Source organism: Quercus robur, chromosome 11, assembly GCF_932294415.1.
Source record: "Quercus robur chromosome 11, dhQueRobu3.1, whole genome shotgun sequence".
NCBI classification, from domain to species: domain Eukaryota; kingdom Viridiplantae; phylum Streptophyta; class Magnoliopsida; order Fagales; family Fagaceae; genus Quercus; species Quercus robur.
In genome coordinates, this window is record NC_065544.1 from 19,777,934 (window position 1) to 19,797,860 (window position 19,927).

Here is a 19,927-nt window from a genome sequence, read left to right on the forward strand (position 1 = left end):
AAAGGATAAAAACATGTTAGTACATTCTCTTGGTTTGAATTCTACATTCTTGAAAGATTGTTGTATAAATAAATAAGGAAACTTTTATGTGTTAAAATTAGAGAATACATTCAATGTTTCACTAAAACTGAAAATTAGCCTAGGCTGACTTCAAGATATACGGCGCTTCAATTGATCATGGAATGCTTCAAAACCTTTTCTCACAAGATACATTAAACTTTTAGCCAGCTAAAGCTAAATTTTTTTCCTATTAACAAGAATCAAACCACAACACTTTCTCTAATTTTATTACTGTAGCCCCAAGAGAGAAAGCCTCTTATACAAAATAAATTTGCTGTAACACTGCTTATTCAGGAGTTGATATGCCAAAGTTGGTTTCCAAATTGTTTTGAGGAGTCTTCTTTTACACGCACACCTCACCAAGCAAAACACAATAGTTAGCTAGATCTTATAGAGATACACGTAGCTTTAAACCAATGGACTTTCATGCTTCCAAATCATCAGGATTAGCATTCACAAAAACTGCCCTCCCAAGTATGGAATGAGATCCAATGAACGGTATCTACAAGGAAAAAAACGTTAGAGAGAAAAAATTAAGATATTCATGCCAACAATTTAGGTAAACTAACAAGTAATAACACCCATAGTGACACCAAGGAATTGTAAAAGGTAATAAAAACTTAAAAGCAACTTAAAATAAATAAAATTAATTCCATTTTATTGTGAAGACTTGTTATACAGAGTCTGATACTAACTGCCCTCCCAATTTATTGTGTGACATATCTAATTTGTGCCTCAAATTAAAATGCAATAAAAAGAAGAGAAAAGATAAATTTAGTATAGATTTGGCAGCCAAAGCATGATACTATAAGTCTATAATTGACATAAATGGATTACTTGGTTGTCCTTAATAGAAAAATCAGCTACTCCATAAGTGTGAATCGAAGATATACATGACACCGCAATTAATTTCCCGTATAATAGCAAATGAAATCACATTCTGCTATAACGTTACCTAAATCACCAGCGCGATTCAGTTTATCATTAGAGCTCCATGATCCTTCTTTAGTGGATTGAAAAGGGGCCTAACATAAAAATTCTTTAAGTCATCAATAACATTCTCCAAAGCTACTATACATTACTAAGCAATACATGTTTTCAAAGCACCCAACTATAGGTATTTCATGTCTTGCATCTTGACTATATGTGTACATTCCATCTGAAACTTGCAATTTTCAATCTACCCTACAGATATAATTATAGTTAAGTTATACATAAAATATAAAACACTTTCTCAATGATATCATTTAACATCATTGCAGATTTATGAAAGATATCATTAATTTTTTTCAACCAATCAAATAATAACAATAAGAATAAGAAAAAGAAGAATATCTCCCTGTTTGGAGCATCTTAAAAATCAAATTATTATTGGAAATCCATCAACAACAAATAGAATGCATCTTGAAGTTAAGCACTAGCAGCTAAGGATTCTTTGAAAATTTATTTAAATACAAAACAAGAAAAAGGAAAGGGAGAGAGTTAAAACCATTGCACTATTCATAAGCTCAAGTGTGCAACCTCAGGTGGAAAATCTGCTCTTGATTGTGTGAAAAAAAAAAGTCTACAATCCCTATTGTAGGGATGTGAGAATACCACATGAGAGAACAATTAATACCTGAATAATTACAACCAAGAGAAAATTATTGTGAAATAAATCATATTTTGTTATCATTTCTAGCAAATTTTTGGCTATTCCAATGCTATTAGTTTACTACCAACCAAGAGCACTAAAAGTTTTCAATGTTTGTTCCCATCTAAAAGCATGAAGGACTAAAGTAAAGACTCACCTATTAGATATTTGCTAAAACAATTTAGGGCAGCCAACAGACCACTTAATGCAGTTAACAAATAAATGGTTTTTCATTTTTGTGCTATTTTGAATACAAAATCATAGCTTTTATGAGAATAATTTGTCTACTGTTTGCCTGAGATAAGTTCTAAACAATAATACACTAACTTGAAAATCCAATTTCCAGGCACATAACATCACATTTTTTTTTTTTGGGTAAGTACATAACATCACATTAACATAAAATTCCAAAAAAAAGAAGGCAGAATACAAAGAGATAAACTAAAAACTCTATGAAGCATTTCAACAAACACCTTCAGTGCCTACCCAAAAACTAGCTTTAAAAATGCCAATAATAACAGTTATTGCTAATATCAGAAATACAACAGCTTGTCTAATTTAGCTCATGTAAAGAAGCTCTTGCACGCTACAGGCTAAAAACATTCGAGAACTAGAAGCATAGGATTTGACCACTATAGTCTATAACATCGAACTTGTAAAATAGATATTTTAGCTATCTCCCCTGTAGAACTGATTATCCATTTCTTTGATTCTGCTCTCCTCTTACCCAATGATGTGTCTATTTATATAAGTAATTTTTACTTCGATTCGATGTATACAAAAGAGAGAACTCACCACCTTGCGATTGCGAAGTTCGATGTAGGAAGCGGCCTAGGAATTGCAGATAAATTTGGTCGACACCGGCGGCGACTGTACCAGCGGGGATTTTAGGGATTTCTCGATAAGAAAAAGACCAGTGTCGTCGGAACCGCCGATCTGGCCAGTGGCTGCGTCGCTTCACACTTGGAGACAGAGAAAGAGGAAAAGTGTGAGTGTTTGGGGGTTTGGTTTCAAATGGTAAGTTTTAGTTTTTTCTTTGCTTTTGCTGATGGGTATGAGTTGGGGCTGCTGTGACAATGGGTTGAAGAAGAGGAAGTGATCAAGGAGGAGGGCAACTGCACAGGAGATAGAGAGAGAGAAAATTTTGATTTATGAAATTATGAACTCAGACCCATCAGGTAAGTAGAAACTAGAGGTGTCCAACTCAACCGGTGGCCCGACCCACCCGGTAAATTCGACTGGACTCGGACCGACCGCCGGCCGACCCGACTACTCCGGCGGTTGGTGGCGGGTTATCTTCTCCAGAATCCGATCTAGGCAGTTCGGTCTCAGATTTTCTCCCCAAAACCAGAAGAAACCCGAACCAACCAAGCTCTATAGCATTTGCCAGCGAGATTTTTTAGATCCGGAGAGATTTCAGCTAGAGCCATGAAATCTCCACCGGGTTTGGTGAGATCTCGTCGTTTACGCTCAGATCCAACTACAATCTAATGGATTTTTCTCAAATAAGGCTCAGATTCGTTGAAAATATGATGGGTTTTGCTTAAATCCGGCAAAACTCCGATGGTATTTGCTCAAATCCGGCAACGATTTGGTGTATTTTTGCTCAGATCTTATGAGTTTTTCAAAAATCAGGTGACGATTTGATGTTTTTTTGCATCCAGCGAAGATCCGGTGAAAAATACAGTCACCATCAAAATGGAATCTTTGGCAGCATCATCGTTGGCTTCGACCGATCTGACCACCGATCAAACAACTCCGATCTGACCTAACCTGTTGGTGTTTGCGGTCTGCAGCGGGTTTTCTTGTCGGAAACTCGATGTCATCGGGTCGGTTCCGGGATGGGCACAAACCCGACCCGGACCGACCCGTGGACACCCCTAGTAGAAACAGTGGGCGGGCTTTGAAAATTTTTTAGGGTGAAACAATCTTTTTCTTATTTGGTGAGGTGTCAAAGTTTTGAGTCATTAGATTAAATGAAGGGTTGAGATTTGTGCTATTGCACGGGATCTCATTCCGGAGAAACTTACCCACCCACGTGAAAGTGAAATTAAATTTGTAGATGGAGTAGTAGTTTCGATCGGGTTGGTTGCTAAGGTTTTCAAACTTTTAAACCGTCACTCGAAACAAAACTTCGGTTTTTGTAATATTTAGACCTTATCCGACTAACTTAGGATTCGTTTAAATACAACTTATTTTGCTGAAAACTGAAAACACTGTAGCAAAATAATTTTTAAATATGTAAATAGTACCGTGAGACCCATTTTTAATATTTTTTTCTGAATAAAGTGGTTGTGGGTCTCGTGAACAATGCATAAACAGTGCATGAATAGTGATGAACAGTGACTTTGTCCCCTAAAGCTAAAACGCGTGCAGGAAAAAAAAAAAGAAAAGAAAAGAAAGAGAAGGAAACAGGAAATGACTAAACGCAGACGCAGAATAAGTTGAATCCAAACACTACCTTAGGTATCTAGAACCGACCGTTGGGTTTTGAGTCGGGCGGGTTCAATTGGTTTGGTTAGGTCATCCATTCGATTGGACAGCCCTAGAGGAAACTATAGGTTAGGTCATCCAACCGATTGGACAGCCCTAGAGGAAACTATGCTGCTTAAATAGACTCGTGTGATTCAAAAAAAAAAAAAAAAAAAAAAGACTCGGGTGGGTTGGGGATTGAGAATTAGAGTGAGTCATTAACAATAGTTATTATTTATTATTATTATTAAAAAAAAATTTAGCAGATTTAGCTCTGTTTGGATTGGCGTTTGCATTTTTTGCTTTTTTTTTTTTTTTTTTTTTTTTTTTTTACCAGCGCCTCTTGCATTATTCATGGGACATGAATAGTGTGAACAGGCAAATGAACAGTATTTTTGTGTGAACAGTAACTGAAAATTATTTTTTTATTGTTTTCAGTTTTCATCAAAATAAGCGGTATCCAAACGCACACTTAATTAATTCTTGCCAAGCTGGCTTTGTCCTAAGAAAAAGACATACTAGCAGTGATAAACTGATAATAATAACATTATTGTAGTGCACCATATTTTTCAGTAAAAAAAAAAAAAAAAAACCAATCTCCTAGTGCAATCAATTATAAGATCATTCTTACCCAAAAAAAAAAAATTTATAAGATCATTGTTTAAGATGTATCATCAATGAGCTCGATGTTTTTGTTTTTGTATTTTAGAAAATAACTTTGAAATACATTTTTTCAAAAAATAATTTCAATAGATATCAAATTGGTTGGTAATTCAATTATAAATAACCCATTTAAAGGCAATTCAACATGTAAATATCAATATGATGGAGGATGGGAAATGGTCAAAAGATTAAGATTTGGACTGATAAATGGCTTACTAAATCCTACCCTATTGACCTTTAAGGTCACTTCTCCTTTAAATTTGTTGGAGGAACATGCACGTGTATGTGAGCTGAACAATTGTGACCATGGGGAGTCGAGGGTTCAGGAGGTCAAGTCTATATTTTTTTTCACATGAGGCTGAAACTATTCTGGATATCCCTATTAGTTCAGCTCTTCTGAAGGATTCTATGATTTGAAATGCTACACCTAATATTAAGTTCTTAGTAAGGAGTGCATTTTTTTTTTTTTTTGGTAAACAAGGAGTGCATATTTATACTCTTATTTTATTCCAATTTAGGCCTATTAGGTTCTTAGTAAAGGGTGCATATTTATACTCTTATTTTATAAGTGATCGGTAGGATTATAAAAATAAGGCTTATTCCAATTTAGGCCCTTTTGAAGGTTAAGAATGCAGGGTTAATTGTTTAATTTATACTCTTAATATATAGGTGATCAAGGCAATGGAAGGGTTGCTATGAATTTTAGGTGAAGAATGCAGATGTTAGAATCCATACCCCTGCGCTACAAATCAAAGTTTTTTTTTTCTTTCTTCTTCTTCTAGTGCACAGATATTTAGAGTAGCTAAATTAATTTGATTTTCTTCTGTCATGGACAAACTAACATACGCTATGAGATGGTAAATTCATGATAAGTGATGATAGACCACTAACAGATCTTGTATACAAAAAATGAGTTCTACTATATCAAAATCAGTGACCATTGCCACCATCAATGTTAGATCTTTTACTGCAAGTCTGTGGCATCCAATAAAAGACCCAATTTTTTACATGGACCATGTCAACAAGTGCTCGTAGGACAATCGTTAAGGAGAATAAAACAGTTCCTACTACATTGGGAAGAAAGTGGCTTTGACTGCTTAGAAAAAGTGGTTTGACTGTATTGAGAATTCTACCTTGACAATTGCCGTTAGGAAACTTAATAACAGGACCCTTTTTACATCCGCCCAAAAATTTCAAAGATCAAAGTGTTTTTGAAATTTTAGGAGAGAGACATTAGGTTTCTACGTACTTTTAAATGACTAGAAGGCAACCATAAGATTAACTCATCAGTAGTTTCCACCCTACTTTCTATTTGCATTGATCCATCATGATTTCAGTCTGACTTGTGAAGCTAACCAACTCCCTCATTTCCTACAACCATATTATTAATCAAAAAAATTATGTGGAGCATATTATTAAGAAATTTATGTGCTTAAATCTTGGCGATTAACAATAGCATTGCATATTTTTAATCCTCTTTTCTCCTATTTAGCTTTCTTTTTTTAAAATTTTAATTTCTTTTCATGAAAACACTAAACCACAATGTTTTGTGCTCTTAACAGTAACACTAACGGAGATAGAAAGGAGAGGACCAAAACGAAAAGTTTTGAAAGTGTAAAGGTGACATTTTGGAGGAAGCACAACCAAAATTATTTTAGATTTCATTTTTGAATTTTAAACTAGATTTCCTTTTGAAGAAACCCTTAAAATCACCTATATCAAGGAAATAAAATGTAAATTCTAAAATTACGAAAACTACATGAAAATATCAAAAGTAACAAATGAAAAAATAGACCCCTGTTCTACATTAGATTTTGTCCAGTTCTTTCCATTCCATACCAACCCATCCTGTCTGCATCAACATTCCTCAAATTTATAACACAGGAACCAAATTAACAACAATCTAAAACTTGGTAGGCCTATTCTTGCATTTTCAAGGCATACAGCCTGATCATTACCCTATAGATTGGAACTCATAAAACTAGGGGAAAATTTTGAAAATAAAAATAAAAAGTTTTAAAGTTGCATCAAAAGTGAAAGAATCACATACAATTTTTGGGTCATCAAAGTTACAAATGTGACTAGTCATCACAGAATAAAACAACCTAATCTGCAGCCATTTACTCCCTTATGTATAACTTCATTTTCACTCATAATTGAGTTCCTAAGTCAAATATTACTGATATATTATTATCCAATAGTGAAATCTATAATCTAAGAATCATATGAAAGGGAATACAATTAAATCAGCATTGACATTAACTTTGAAGGTGAATTAACCCGTAGCATAATAAGAAGCAAACTAAAGATATTTCATATATAGTAAGCTTATAAAAAATTCTTGTAATGACTACCGGATCATTCTTCTTTCAGAATTATATAATGGAGAAGCGTCAACAGTAAACTAACAAATGAATAATGTCATCTCACACATCTGATGCATTCAGCAGTATTTTGGATCAGGTTCACTTCGTTGAATCCACGGATGGCTTTGTCATGACTTCGTGTGAACTAATCTGCTCGTGTATTTGTCTGAATTTCTCTTTAAGCCTCTTAATCTGAGAAAGCACTAGCACATTGGTCAAACAAACGAGAGGAAAAGGGCAAATGCCAAGATTGACAGTCAAGGAAAAAGATAAGGAAAGATAATTGCAATACCCTTTTCAGCTCAATCTCTGTATCTCGCTTCTGCAGGCCTAACGAGTGTTGTAAGTTAGTGATGTCGAAAATATTATCCAAGTCGTCTTCAAAAGCAGATTCCAAGTCCTCTCGGAGGAGTGCAGGCAACTTGTCAACAACCGGCATTAAAAGGAAGCAGTTGAACTGCAAAAGATACACAAATAAGAAATAATGGGAAAAGAAAAATGAGGCCTAGAAAAGAATGCATCAAAATATTTTAAAGAAAATCATATCTTTTCCCCTCTCTGTGTTGTACATTTAGTTTCACCAGCAAGTTGTGATAAATCAACAAATACTTTAGCTAGTAAACAGCATAGTAGGGGAAAAAAACTAACTACATAAGGACAGAAGCATGACATGTAATAAAATGCAGAAAATAAAAGCAAGCAAAACTGACAAAATAAAATAAAATGTTAGCATTCAGAAACAGGCTTGAAATGTCCATCATCCAATTAGCACCGTTTCCCTTATCACTCAGTTGTTATTATTTCCATTGAATTAATCTAGCAATGACCAGAAATCAGGATATATATAACCAACCTTTAACTCTGCAGATGCCAAGAAATATTCTCTTATGCCATGAAATATCTGTTGTACCAAAGCATAAACAATCCTTTCAGATGATGGAGCAAGCCTCCGATTCCAAAGCGTACTATCTAGAAGATCAGCCAACTTTGTTTCTGATGTCTGGATAGAAGAGCTTGAGTCAGTACCCAAGGCCAGATGACTGAGCTTTACATCTGCCCTTGGTTTAGAGTCCTGCTTCTCATAGGCAACGGATCCCAATGATGAATCAGGGGAGAGACCAGCAAACAAAGGATTACCACCTGTGTTGGACTGTTCTGTTCCTCCAAATGAGTCTAAAAATTGACGTAACCCAGCCCGATTCTAAAAATTGACATCAACAGTGACATGATTAGTAGAGAAAATTAATTGCAGAAACTAGCTACATTTTACATGTTCTTAACTTTTAATATAACTATTGAGAGTCACATCGCAACAAATAAATCATGTTTTATTCTGTTTTCTTTACCAATCAAAAGCACAAACATATCCTCTCCATATGCACTATACAAAAGACTACATTATATACTCGTGTGAGATGTTATACTCTTTCTTTAGCATATGAAGGCATGTGCAGACATGCAACGGCAATACTCTTTTCTTTAGCATTTGAAGGCACAAATATATCCTTTCCATGTGCACTATACAAAAACCTTAAATTACACAAACACATACATATACATAAACATATAAACTTTTTAAAAAAATCAAAATCAAAATATATAATATAAAATAAACAAGCAAACAAAATTACTACATCACTGAAGTGACTAAAAAGAAAAAAGTTACTCATGCTTATGTAAAATCCAAGAAATGGTTATATACTTAGCATAGGCTAATATCAAAAGGAAAGCAAAACCATTTGAAATGCAGCACAGCACAAGAGGGGTTGGATTGGCTATTTTCTTGGGCATTTGAATGCCTCATAAATAAACTATATTAACCTTATTGTGGAGGGACCAAGTGACGTAACGGGTGGTGCTTATTAAATCCTCCATACATCTGTAGCAAAACATTTTGAACAATGAGAGAAGATATCAGGGGCAAACACAACAGACGATTTTTAATAAGCATCATGCACACGCAATATCCTAAAACATCTTATGAACACCTGAGCATATAGGAAACGTGGAAAAGACAGAACCTAGGATATTCTTTGATAAAACAAAAAACTTTCAGGTTCTTCACAATCGCTATAATCGATGTACACCACCATCAATAGAATTAAAAATATGCATGAGTACAAAAAACAAATAACATCCTTGTGGATAGGGGTAATTTTAAGTTACCTCCTTAGCTATTTAGAAACTGTCACTAAACCTCCATATAGTTTGGGTTAAAATGATCACATTTTTTTCCCGATTGATAGATCCCTCATCACGACATGTCACATGATGGAATCTAATCCTTAGAATGGGCGGGAAAATAGCTATTATACTTTCAAATCCAACATCAGTAGTTATTTTTCTAGAGTTGGCCAAATGGGGTGGGTGGACCACTCTAATTTTGAGATAACCAAATGGGCTGAGTTCCAAGAGTTGTCTTAGGAGTGGACAGTATGTTTTTTCACAACATATATGACGCTGATCTCTAACACTCCATAATGATTTTCAATGCAAAAAACAACATTTTTTCAGTGTATGTCCAAAAACAAAAACTTTAGAAAACACTGCAAGAAATGGATGCAATGCCTTACATTTTACGTTAATATTGCCAAAGACATAAGTTTTTGCACAATAAGAAATAGAGAAATTGACACGAAATTAATTCCTGGTAGTGAATACTTGGAGAATGGATAAAAAGGAAAATTTTCTCACTCTCAAAATTTCACTGTTGTCTATAAGTTCATTAGCTGTAAAGGATTTTATAAATGCAGACATCTACTTTGATGTTTTAAAGCAGATATTATTTATCAAGACAAGGGCCATTGTGACCTTCTAACTATGAGAATAATGTATTGGCATGTTACATATATATAAAAATTCAAGACTAATCAAAATAATATAATTGTAAAAGAGGCAACCAGTTACTTTTCATGGCAAGCTCTTTCAGTGGATTCAGCAAAGTTGTTAAAGGCAGTAGCAACACGTCTGAGAAACACTTCATGGCCACTTAAATACTCGCCATCTTTCTGTTGAAACCAAAGAATACAGGATGAGTAAATTATAATATTATAATTTTGGACAAATTAAAAAATGATATTTCTGTGGTCTATAAACATAAGGGACAAAAGCCATCAATCCACAAACAGACAGAGCCCATACTTGAAGAAGATAAACAGAGATAGGAAGCAATCTCTTCAGAATGTGCAGCAGTCTACCACCCAACTGCAACAGAAAGTGAGAAATATTAGCTTTCGAGAGAAAGCAACAATAAGGGAGCTAAAAACCAAACCTTGTGATTTGTGAGAAAGAAGAAAAATTATGCAAACTATTCAATGAAGGCATGCACAAATCTTTATTTGAAAGGGTAATTATCAAGGAATATAGTCAATCTCATCCACAAATAACATGAATAGATGTAGTAGATGGGGATCAAAACAAAACAATAAGAGATATTGGTCAAGAAAATTTTGACTCACTAACGATTGACAAATGCCAATAAGTTCTAGTTCAAATGGATTTCCTTCTTCCATAAGGAGTGTAGGTTAATGTTAAGGGTTCAAAACCTACTTCAAAATAGTAATAGTAACAAAATTTTGACTAACATTAAGCCATTGAATAAGAAGATCCTAAATTATTTGAAGGTTTAATAATCATCCACATGCCCTTTTGGACGTTAATTCAATGACAAGAAAAAATCTAATCTTATCTGGTACATCTTGCTGAATAATCATGATCATCAAAACAATATCCTGAAAATATTAAGTCATTATAACACTAAATCCCACAAAGAATTCAAGTCTGGTTTATGAATTTAATTAATTAGATTACTCTGCCAGGTAATTTTACTTCCCACTCAAACAGGTACGCTAGGAGGGATACTATCCCCATACTCTCTTCAGTTTTATCTTCTCTTCTTCAATAAATCACAAAATCTATAAATACAAAATTAAAAAATTGAATAATATTCATGATCTCAGCTATAGCTAACGAAAATTTTTATAGATCCACCATAAGACGAGATATGCTATACAGTAAATATTGGCAATTAAGAAACAAAAAATCCATAAAAGGGGTACAGCAGTCTATAGCTGTTATGAAGAGAGCAAGCCCACCCTTTTTCTAAAGACAGGTGTCACTCTCACAAGGCACCCCCTTGGGATATGTTACTCTCTCACCCTCTGGACCTTCTCTTTCGAATATCTTAATCTACTACTGAAATTTCATTGATGAATTATACTTTCAAAAACATAATGACACCAACAGCTTTATTCCACTGCATGTGACATAGCTCACAACACCACAAAAATCAAGAAAAAGAAAAATATTGAAAGGTAACAATACTGATCACCTGATGAAGAAAAGGTTCAAATGTGTCCCTAGCCTTTGCAACAGCTATTACACAAGCAGTCCTGATTTCTCACAAAAAGAAGGAAGAAAGAAAAGGGACAGGTAGAAAAATTAAAACAAATATTTATAAAAGCTAAAATGTTAGGAACCCATGGGTAGAACTCACCCTTGAAAACCGGCTTGCAAGGGGAGGGTGCCCAAGAGCTTGTAAACACATAGTTAAACTTATACTTAATCCATGTGGGACACTAGGATCATAACATAAAAAAAAATATCCCACATACATGATGAAATTAGAAAACTATCATTACCTTGAGTAGTTTGTTCCATCATGAATATCTTCTACACCACAAGCATTTACAATTTCTTCCCGCGTAATTGGAGGGCATTTAATGCCCCCAACTACAAAACGAAATTCAGCCATGGCACGGTGATATTGTGCACCCCCGTATAGACGCATTCCTGCATTCTACACACAAATGAAACCCTTCTAAATGAATTTTCTTGAAAATCTAAAAAGTTTGTGAAACAATAAATCTTATCATTCGATATATAATAGTTCACTAAATACTTATCCACATATTAGTATTTTTTAGAAGAAAATCTCTTTATATTTAGATTAGGGGACCCATTTAATTCTATAAATTAGAGTGTTACATATGCAGTACTCCATCTCACATTGGGCATGTATTGGGTCAATCTAAACTATACAAAGTCAATCTAAACTATACAAGTAATTATGAGAAGCTACAATTGTGATTAGTCCTTTTGGATAACATATGTGGCAAACAAAAGCCTCATGGATTTGAGTGGAGGGAGATTTCCCCTACTCAGGATTTGGAATGGAAGTCACCACTGACTGGGAATGTGATAGCATCATGCAGGCATGTACTGAGTTCCGCAACAAGTATATATTAGGTCGACTTAAGCTATATAAGCAATCACAGGAAACTCCAAATCACGACTAGTCTTTTTGTGGAATCACACAAATGTGACTAGTATATCCTCAGGTCGTGACAAGCTACAGGGTAGAATTTATAAAAGCAACTCAACTCACTCAACATAGCCTTAATCCCAACTAATTGGGTCAGCTACATGAATTTTTTTATGATGCTCGATCATGTTAGGATCAATCTTCCTAGCTACATCTTTAATAATCATGTCTTTCCTCATAACTTTCCCCCACGTCATTTTTTCCCTCCTTTTGCCCATTTTGCTCCAAATTAACATAAAAAGAACAGACTAAACAAGAATTCAAGAAAAATAAAATATGACACAAGTAAAATACACTATAAAAGAAAGGTACACAGCTTTTCAGCTAAGTAACATGTGTTGAGTTATGTGGCAGTGAAATATATAAAAGCTTCAGCTCATAAAAATGTCTAATGTCAGACAATAGTATGCCTTACAGGTATTAGCTTGTGAGGAAAATGAACACCATCAGAAGCAACAAATGCCCCTCCATTAATTCTCTCGTCTTGTAGTGTTTCACCTATAATAGAAAGACACTGATTATTCAGAATTGAACAAAGCAGAAGGAGAAGAAAATGACAAAACGTTCAAAGTAAAGTGTAATTTCTGTTTCAATGACGACAGAGTAATGATAATATCAATAATATGATTTGAGTTGTCCATGGTAAGCAACAAGAAGATGATTTACCAAATTTATCTGGAGGAGCAACAACTGTCCCTTTCAATAGCAACGACAACTGAGTAATAAAGCGTAGTTAGTTCAAATGGATAATTGTGAATAGGGATAATAATATTGTAACATCAGCAATGCCAATATCAGAGATAGATATGTTAGTGCATGTGGGTGCAAATTATGTCAATAGTATTGAAAGTGTTTTTTTTCCACATTTCATTTGTGGTGCTGTTTTTCATTTTTTTTAGTATTGTAGTTTTTTTTTTTTTTTTTGCTTAATATATACATTGTGTGTTGTATGGAGGAACTCTTTATTAATATTTTTCATATTATGTGGACTTTAAAGTACTCTTCAAGTACAAATCCCACCACAAACTAAGAATTTCCTGAATAATTCATGCACTGTCTTTCCATTGCCAGACTCTGTCCTTGTTCAAGAATATGAAGCCACCTACAAAAATTAGATATTGGCACGTGACAGGACTAATAATTAATATGACTACTAGAGACTGATAGGGCCCTAATTGAGACCTTGGTCAAGAATAGATCATGAAATGCTCGTCCTTTCTCCTTTAATTTTACTTCATCCAGGGTGCTGCACATAAAAATAAGATAAAATAAAATTAATTAATAGATAGAAAGAAAGAAAACTATAATAAAAGATTCATTTACAATTATTATTATTGGTAAGTTACACATGAACCTAGTGAGTCTTGAACCCACTACCTCACCTTCCATACTGTTATTATAGAAGGAGGAAGCTCCGTTTAGGCAAAATTTAAATCTGTCTAATATTGCCTTCAAACAAACAATTATTAAAAAAAAAAAAAAGGTAAATTTCAGTAACTTACCCTAAGGTTTGAGCTAATGCCAACCAAGTCCAGCACATTTCAAAATTGACCAACTTGGTCCTTAAAGCCAATTTAGTCCGTAAACACCATTGGTGCCGTTAATTATTCTAATCCCGCGCTTCTCTCTCTGATTCTCTCTAGATCTCTCTCTCTCTGATTCTCTCTTCTCTCTTCTCTCTCTCGTCTAACCTTTGCAAAAGCCATGAGCTTCATAGCTTTAGTGATTTTCTAGGTATTTTTAATGGTATTAATTCACTCTCAGAGTTCACAGATACCACAATAAATTTGGGTTGTTTGTGAAGGCTGAGGTAAACAAAATGAGAGTGAGATATGGGTTTTGGTGGAATTACGACGCGAGGAAAAGTTAAAAATTGAAGGTTTTGTAGAGACCCACATAGTTATATTGGAGTAAGCAACAGTGTTTTGTGACTTATATTAATAAAGATTTGATTTTGTGGGTGTCATTTTGGATCACTGCAAAACCTGCTGTTGGGAGGGTTTTAGCAAAAAGAAAGTGAATCCATGTTAGCAATTGAAGATTTTGCAGAGACCCAAATAGTTATATTGAAGAAATCAACAGCTTTTTGATGGGTTATATTAATAAAGATTGGATTTTGTTGGTGACTGAAAAAACCTGTTGTTGGTGCAAAAGAAAGGTGTAGGGATAGTGAAGGTTTTAGCAACTTAGCTCGATGTTCTATGGCTGGGTTTGGTATACACACAGAGAGAGAAAAGAGATGGACGAGAGAGGAGAGAGAATAGAGGGGTGAGAATAATTAACAGCACTAACAGTGTTAAGGGAACAAATTGGGTTTAAGGACTAAGTTGGTCAATTTTGAAATGTCTTGGATCTTATTGACATTAACCCAAATCTCAGGGTAATTTAACTAAAATTTACCCTAAAAAAAAAATGTTTTATGAGTTAAACTTGAGACCTGAGTTCCCGATTAATTTCATTCAGCTTTCTTGTTGTGTTGTTGTACTCCTTTTCTAGAAGTGGAATGATCAGTGGAACGCTATCCATATACCTTGCAAGCATAATCTTAGCAAATATTTAGCCACAGAATATCGCAGGAAAACTAAGAGTACTTTGACTAGAATAGGGGCAAAAAATAAAATGTAAAAGGAAGAAATATATGTACCTTTTCCACAGCAATTCTTCCAAGAATAATCTGAGTTTGCTTACACCTATTCTACTTATTTCTGCCTTTGACAGTGTCCGGCCCAACTTCTCCTGCAAAGATGTAACATCTTCCACCTCTCTCAAGGATATTGCCTGCATTATAATATTCACTCATGTTTTGGAACAACATTAGAAATAAAATAAACAAATAACCTTTAACATATTCACATATCAATATTACAACAATAGACACCTCACATGTACAAAACAACCAACAAGCATTCTGTGCTCAACTCAACTAAATGTCAACCCCAGTTGATTACTAAATCTTTTAACAACTAATTCGGTTGGTTACATGGATCATATTTTCTGAAACAGCTTTAATGATCACAGCTTTCCTCACTAGCTTCACAATGTCTTTTTTTGCCCGTAACTATCTTCAATGTATTTATTGGTAATAGTTGCACAGGAATGAAGCATCACAAGTGAGTCCCAATATTGTATCTTACCCTTTACTTTAAATACCCGACTAGACAAAAAACTAGAAAAAGAGTGATTCCCTGTATTCTAATCAAACCTAACCAACTAGGGTTTAACCGGTGGTCGGACCAGTTATGTCACAAATAATTCAACTAAAATAATAATTTTTAATACTATAAATAAAATAAATTAATACTCCCTTTTTCCCTTTTTGTTGATACTCTGTTTCATTTAAAATGTCTCAAAATATTTTGTGAGCTCTCACAACATATTTTGAGAGATACATTTCATTTTGAACTTATGAGAGAAATTTGTAAAAAATAATTTCTTGTCAATTAACATGTAAATTTTCAATGTGGAACGTTTGCACCTAAAGAATCAAAAACAAAGGGAAAGAGTGGTTAATTTATACAATTTTTTTAATTTCATTCTCTAATTCATTGGGGGACTTGTTGATTTGTAAGAACTTATTGAGAGTTTCATATTAGGAAGATAAAAGAAAATGCTATCTCTATTAATACCATATTCCATCATGAGTTTTGAACATTAAATGTTTAGACTAGCTTTTTTATAGGTATAACATTCTTTTCAATGTTAAGTTTGTTATGCAGCTCATTTACTCCCTCGATAAAAGAAGCAATGCATATAAGCTTAACTTCTTCTTTTTCTAGTGGGATAAGTCAAAAAAATTATAATTATTAAAAGACAAAAACAGGTTCTAGTGGAGGTTTGACCAGTTGAATAGTTTTGAAAGATGGTTGACTTTTTCAGTTTTTGAGTGTGGATAGGACCAGCACACAGTTAAATTGGTCGAACAAGCTGGTTCGGTTCAGTTTTTAGAACTATACAGCATGCTATTTTCCAAATGAATATGGGTTATCATGCTACTAGAAGCATCACTCCCCTTCTGTTAGTAAACTGTTGAAGTTTTCAGGAAAAATTAACCTAATTAACTTGTTCTTATAGCAAATCTTGAATTTGTTGAATAATGCTTCATTCAGACAGCATACTTGACTAAATAGCATCGAAGCAGATAAAGAAGCCAACACTGACAGAACAATGATTATAACTATCATGTATAAGCAATTTGAATGAATTTGATGCAAAAAGACCAACAGAATTCTTTTCTTTTTAGATAAAGACCAAACAGAATACTGAAAATGTATATGTCTAGCATAACTGGTTTAATAGCTTAAGGTGAGAGAACCACCAAAAATCAACTACAAAAGTAAAGGAAATTTGATGATAACATCAGGCAGACCATAGGAACATGGAAAAACTTCCGCAAGTCTTAACACTACCATTCAAACATCAACAGACTAGAGTCGCTAGATAAGGTGAGTAGTTGTAGACTAAACCTGTTTAAACTCATCATTTGTTCTGTAAACTGAATCATGTTCAGAACCAACTCTTCCTGAAGGCACAGATGTGAAGAAGGGAGAATCACCCAATATGAAGCCATCAAGTGTACATGCAGGTGGTGAAAGGAAGACTTCCACATCTGAAGAACGTGCGAATTGGGGTATTTTCGTATCAAGCTTGGTCGAGACAATTACTGTCCTTGAAAGCTCAGGATCAATCTGTAAAATATCATTAAAACTTTCAAGCTTTTACACTTGTTTATCAATATATACACTTTCTATATGTGTAACTGAAAACTAAATTCAAATTTGTAATTGTTTGCAGGATTGCAAAACTTTTGCCTAAAGGTAGTAGACTCAGTTAGGAATAGGGATAATATCAAGGTTTTTCTTTGTGACTTGCCCCAAAAAATAATTGCAAACTCAATAACTCCAGGCAAAAGAAGACTGTTGTCATTCTATAATACTGGCCCTGAGACTATTCTGCACTTGTTATTAGAATTGCAATTAAATTGTCCATTGGGCTGCTGTGATGAGTAGATGCAAGGTGAAGTGAACTAGTTTAAGATGGGAAAAGGAGATTGATTGGTGATAAAACCATTTGAAGAAGAAGGATGCAAGATGCAGGAGCAACCAAGTCCAAAGCAAAGTGAACCCACTAGTTCGCTTGGTCCTCTCACTAACTAGCATGGGTCCAGTCTCTATGTGTCATAGTTATGTTTGGTTTCATACTATTCATATTTGCTACTCTTTGGTCCATGCTCTTTTAAAGATTCCTGTGACTAAATATTTAAAGAAGGATGAGATCTTATTGATTAGTACAAACAGTCTCTTAAATAGTCATTTTAGGCAACATTGTGTCATCTATTTTATGAAAATTCATCAGACTATTTCTTGCGCTGTTAAGCCTAGAAACTGGTCTTTTCTAGTTCCAACTTCAATCTTTCTTTCTATATTTTCCTATGAAGATGATCTGCTGTCCTAGAGCACTCTCTCACACTGTCCTAATCAAACTAAGTGCAAAGTAAAGTATACAATTATAGGGTAAAGTAAATTAAAAAATGAAAAAAGAAAAGAAAAAGAGAAATGGACGTACTTGCATAACAACCCTACGTGTAGTTGCATTGCTCCAGTCACAACAATCTTCAAGACATAATATAATGAACTCTTTGTGCTGCATTTTCGCTCGCACAAGGGATTCCACTGCACGAGCTTGACTCTGCCAAGAACAGACGCAAAAACAATTACCCTTACAATCCGAATTTTTTATTTAAAAAGAAAAACAGTGGTTGAGTGTATTGCGTTAAACCTGTAGCGCTCGATTCTTTCGACCTGGAGCAGGAGCAATTAGTCCAGGAGTGTCTATAATGGTAAGGTTTGGACAATGCTTATATTCCACTTTAATGATTATTTCCTTAGTTGAGAATTGACAAGGGTCACGTTCCAACCTCATATTTTCAGCTTCAATGTAGGCCTACAGAACAATAACAAGAAGAAAATCACACTCTCACGTGGATAACCAATTCAAATTGGAGAATTCTAACAAATTTTAAATAATAATAATAAAAAGAAGGCAAATAACACATTATATTATTAACTTTCACCATGTTCCCCCAAGCAATGCACAATTGACACCCTCGTTTCAAAAAATTGTACCATTCTACCCCAAACCATCTAAACAAAGAGTTAAATTAGACCAAAATTGCGATTTTTCATTGCAACCAATAAGGGTATTTTCATAATTACATCCAATTTCCATCTCATTTAACTCCCAATTTAGACAACATGAGGCACATTGATACAATTCTTTCAAATCAACTGTCAATCATGATAGATTTCACTAGACGAAAATTAATAAGGCTATTTTCACCAAAAGTCTGTAGCTCAATTGGTTGACATGTCCTCACCCCTCCCCCTCCCACATTGGTACAATTATTTCAAATTGGGATGTCAATTGTGCAAAGTAATAGTTTACATGTGGGTGAAAAGTTTAGAATAAAAAACTATAGTTTCCGTCAAGACCCTTGTAGAATTCAAATCATCCCTCCAACATTGTAACTATTGAATTATCAAAAATAAAAAATATAAAAAGAGAGATAGAGAAGAAATGTGACCTGAATTTGTTGAAGAGACTTTTCATCAGCAAACGTGGAGTCGGAATCAGAGACAAGGCGGCAGAGAGGGAGGCTGCAAAGAGGGTTATACTTCATGTGGAGAGTAATGGGGCGCCTGGTCTTGGTGCCGCCGCCGACATGGTTGAACTGGAAACCCATGAGGGCTTCCACCAGTGCGCTCTTCCCGTCCGTCTGATGACCCACCACCAACACCGCGGGGGCCTCGAATGGGGTCTCGAACTCTTGAGCTAGACTGTGTAGCTCGTTGTAAGCCTCGTACAGCCTCCATTGCTTCTCCACTTCCAGTTCCAATTCCGAGTCGTCCTCCATTGTAGCAGAAGAAGTAATGCCTAAGGAGTCTGACCCATCCTCTTCACTTCCCTCCATTCTCATTTTATCACTGATGCGGAGTCCAGACTCAAAAGTGTGTTTACTCAAGTTTTTACTGTTTCGAGTTTACTCGTGGAAGCAACGTACCATATCCATCGATATCCACTTTTTCTTTCGGCCCGCCCGATATATCCACTTTTTTATCTTTTCTATTTTTAAATTTTAGGCAAAATCCATGGGAAAATGGCTATTTGATTTCATCCGTTTATTTTTGGAAACTCCATTAATGTGTGTCCGTTTGACATGATTAATTTTGTCAATTTATTTTATTATTTAACTTATTTTTGTTATTATTTATGAGTCATATTGCACTTTTTAATACTATTCATGGTTTCTACTGTATTATTTTAGTTAACTTTTACCTTTATTTACAGTAATTTTAACAAAAAATTTTCAATTTCAGCAAAATAAGTAGACCCCAAATAGACCTTGCATATTTT

General features: G+C 34.5%; 1 protein-coding gene and 1 long non-coding RNA gene across 2 annotated transcripts; both read right to left on the bottom strand.

The window, feature by feature from the left end:
* On the bottom strand, positions 1-1,679 carry LOC126707560 (uncharacterized). Its single transcript, XR_007648983.1, has 2 exons — positions 1,550-1,679; positions 1-562 (listed from the first exon to the last, which is right to left on the bottom strand). It is a non-coding gene; the product is annotated as an uncharacterized LOC126707560 (long non-coding RNA).
* A 5,437-nt stretch (positions 1,680-7,116) lies between these two features.
* LOC126707559 (dynamin-like protein ARC5) lies at positions 7,117-19,590 on the bottom strand. Its single transcript, XM_050407281.1, has 17 exons — positions 19,098-19,590; positions 18,293-18,457; positions 18,080-18,202; positions 16,981-17,202; positions 15,162-15,295; positions 14,955-15,047; positions 13,700-13,763; positions 13,184-13,232; positions 12,933-13,015; positions 11,835-11,992; positions 11,525-11,585; positions 10,336-10,398; positions 10,102-10,202; positions 9,016-9,073; positions 8,048-8,395; positions 7,487-7,651; positions 7,117-7,386 (listed from the first exon to the last, which is right to left on the bottom strand). The coding sequence occupies exons 1-17, from the start codon at positions 19,488-19,490 to the stop codon at positions 7,294-7,296; spliced, it is 2,373 nt and encodes a 790-aa protein (XP_050263238.1). The 5' UTR covers positions 19,491-19,590; the 3' UTR covers positions 7,117-7,293.
* Between the last annotated feature and the right edge of the window lie 337 nt (positions 19,591-19,927).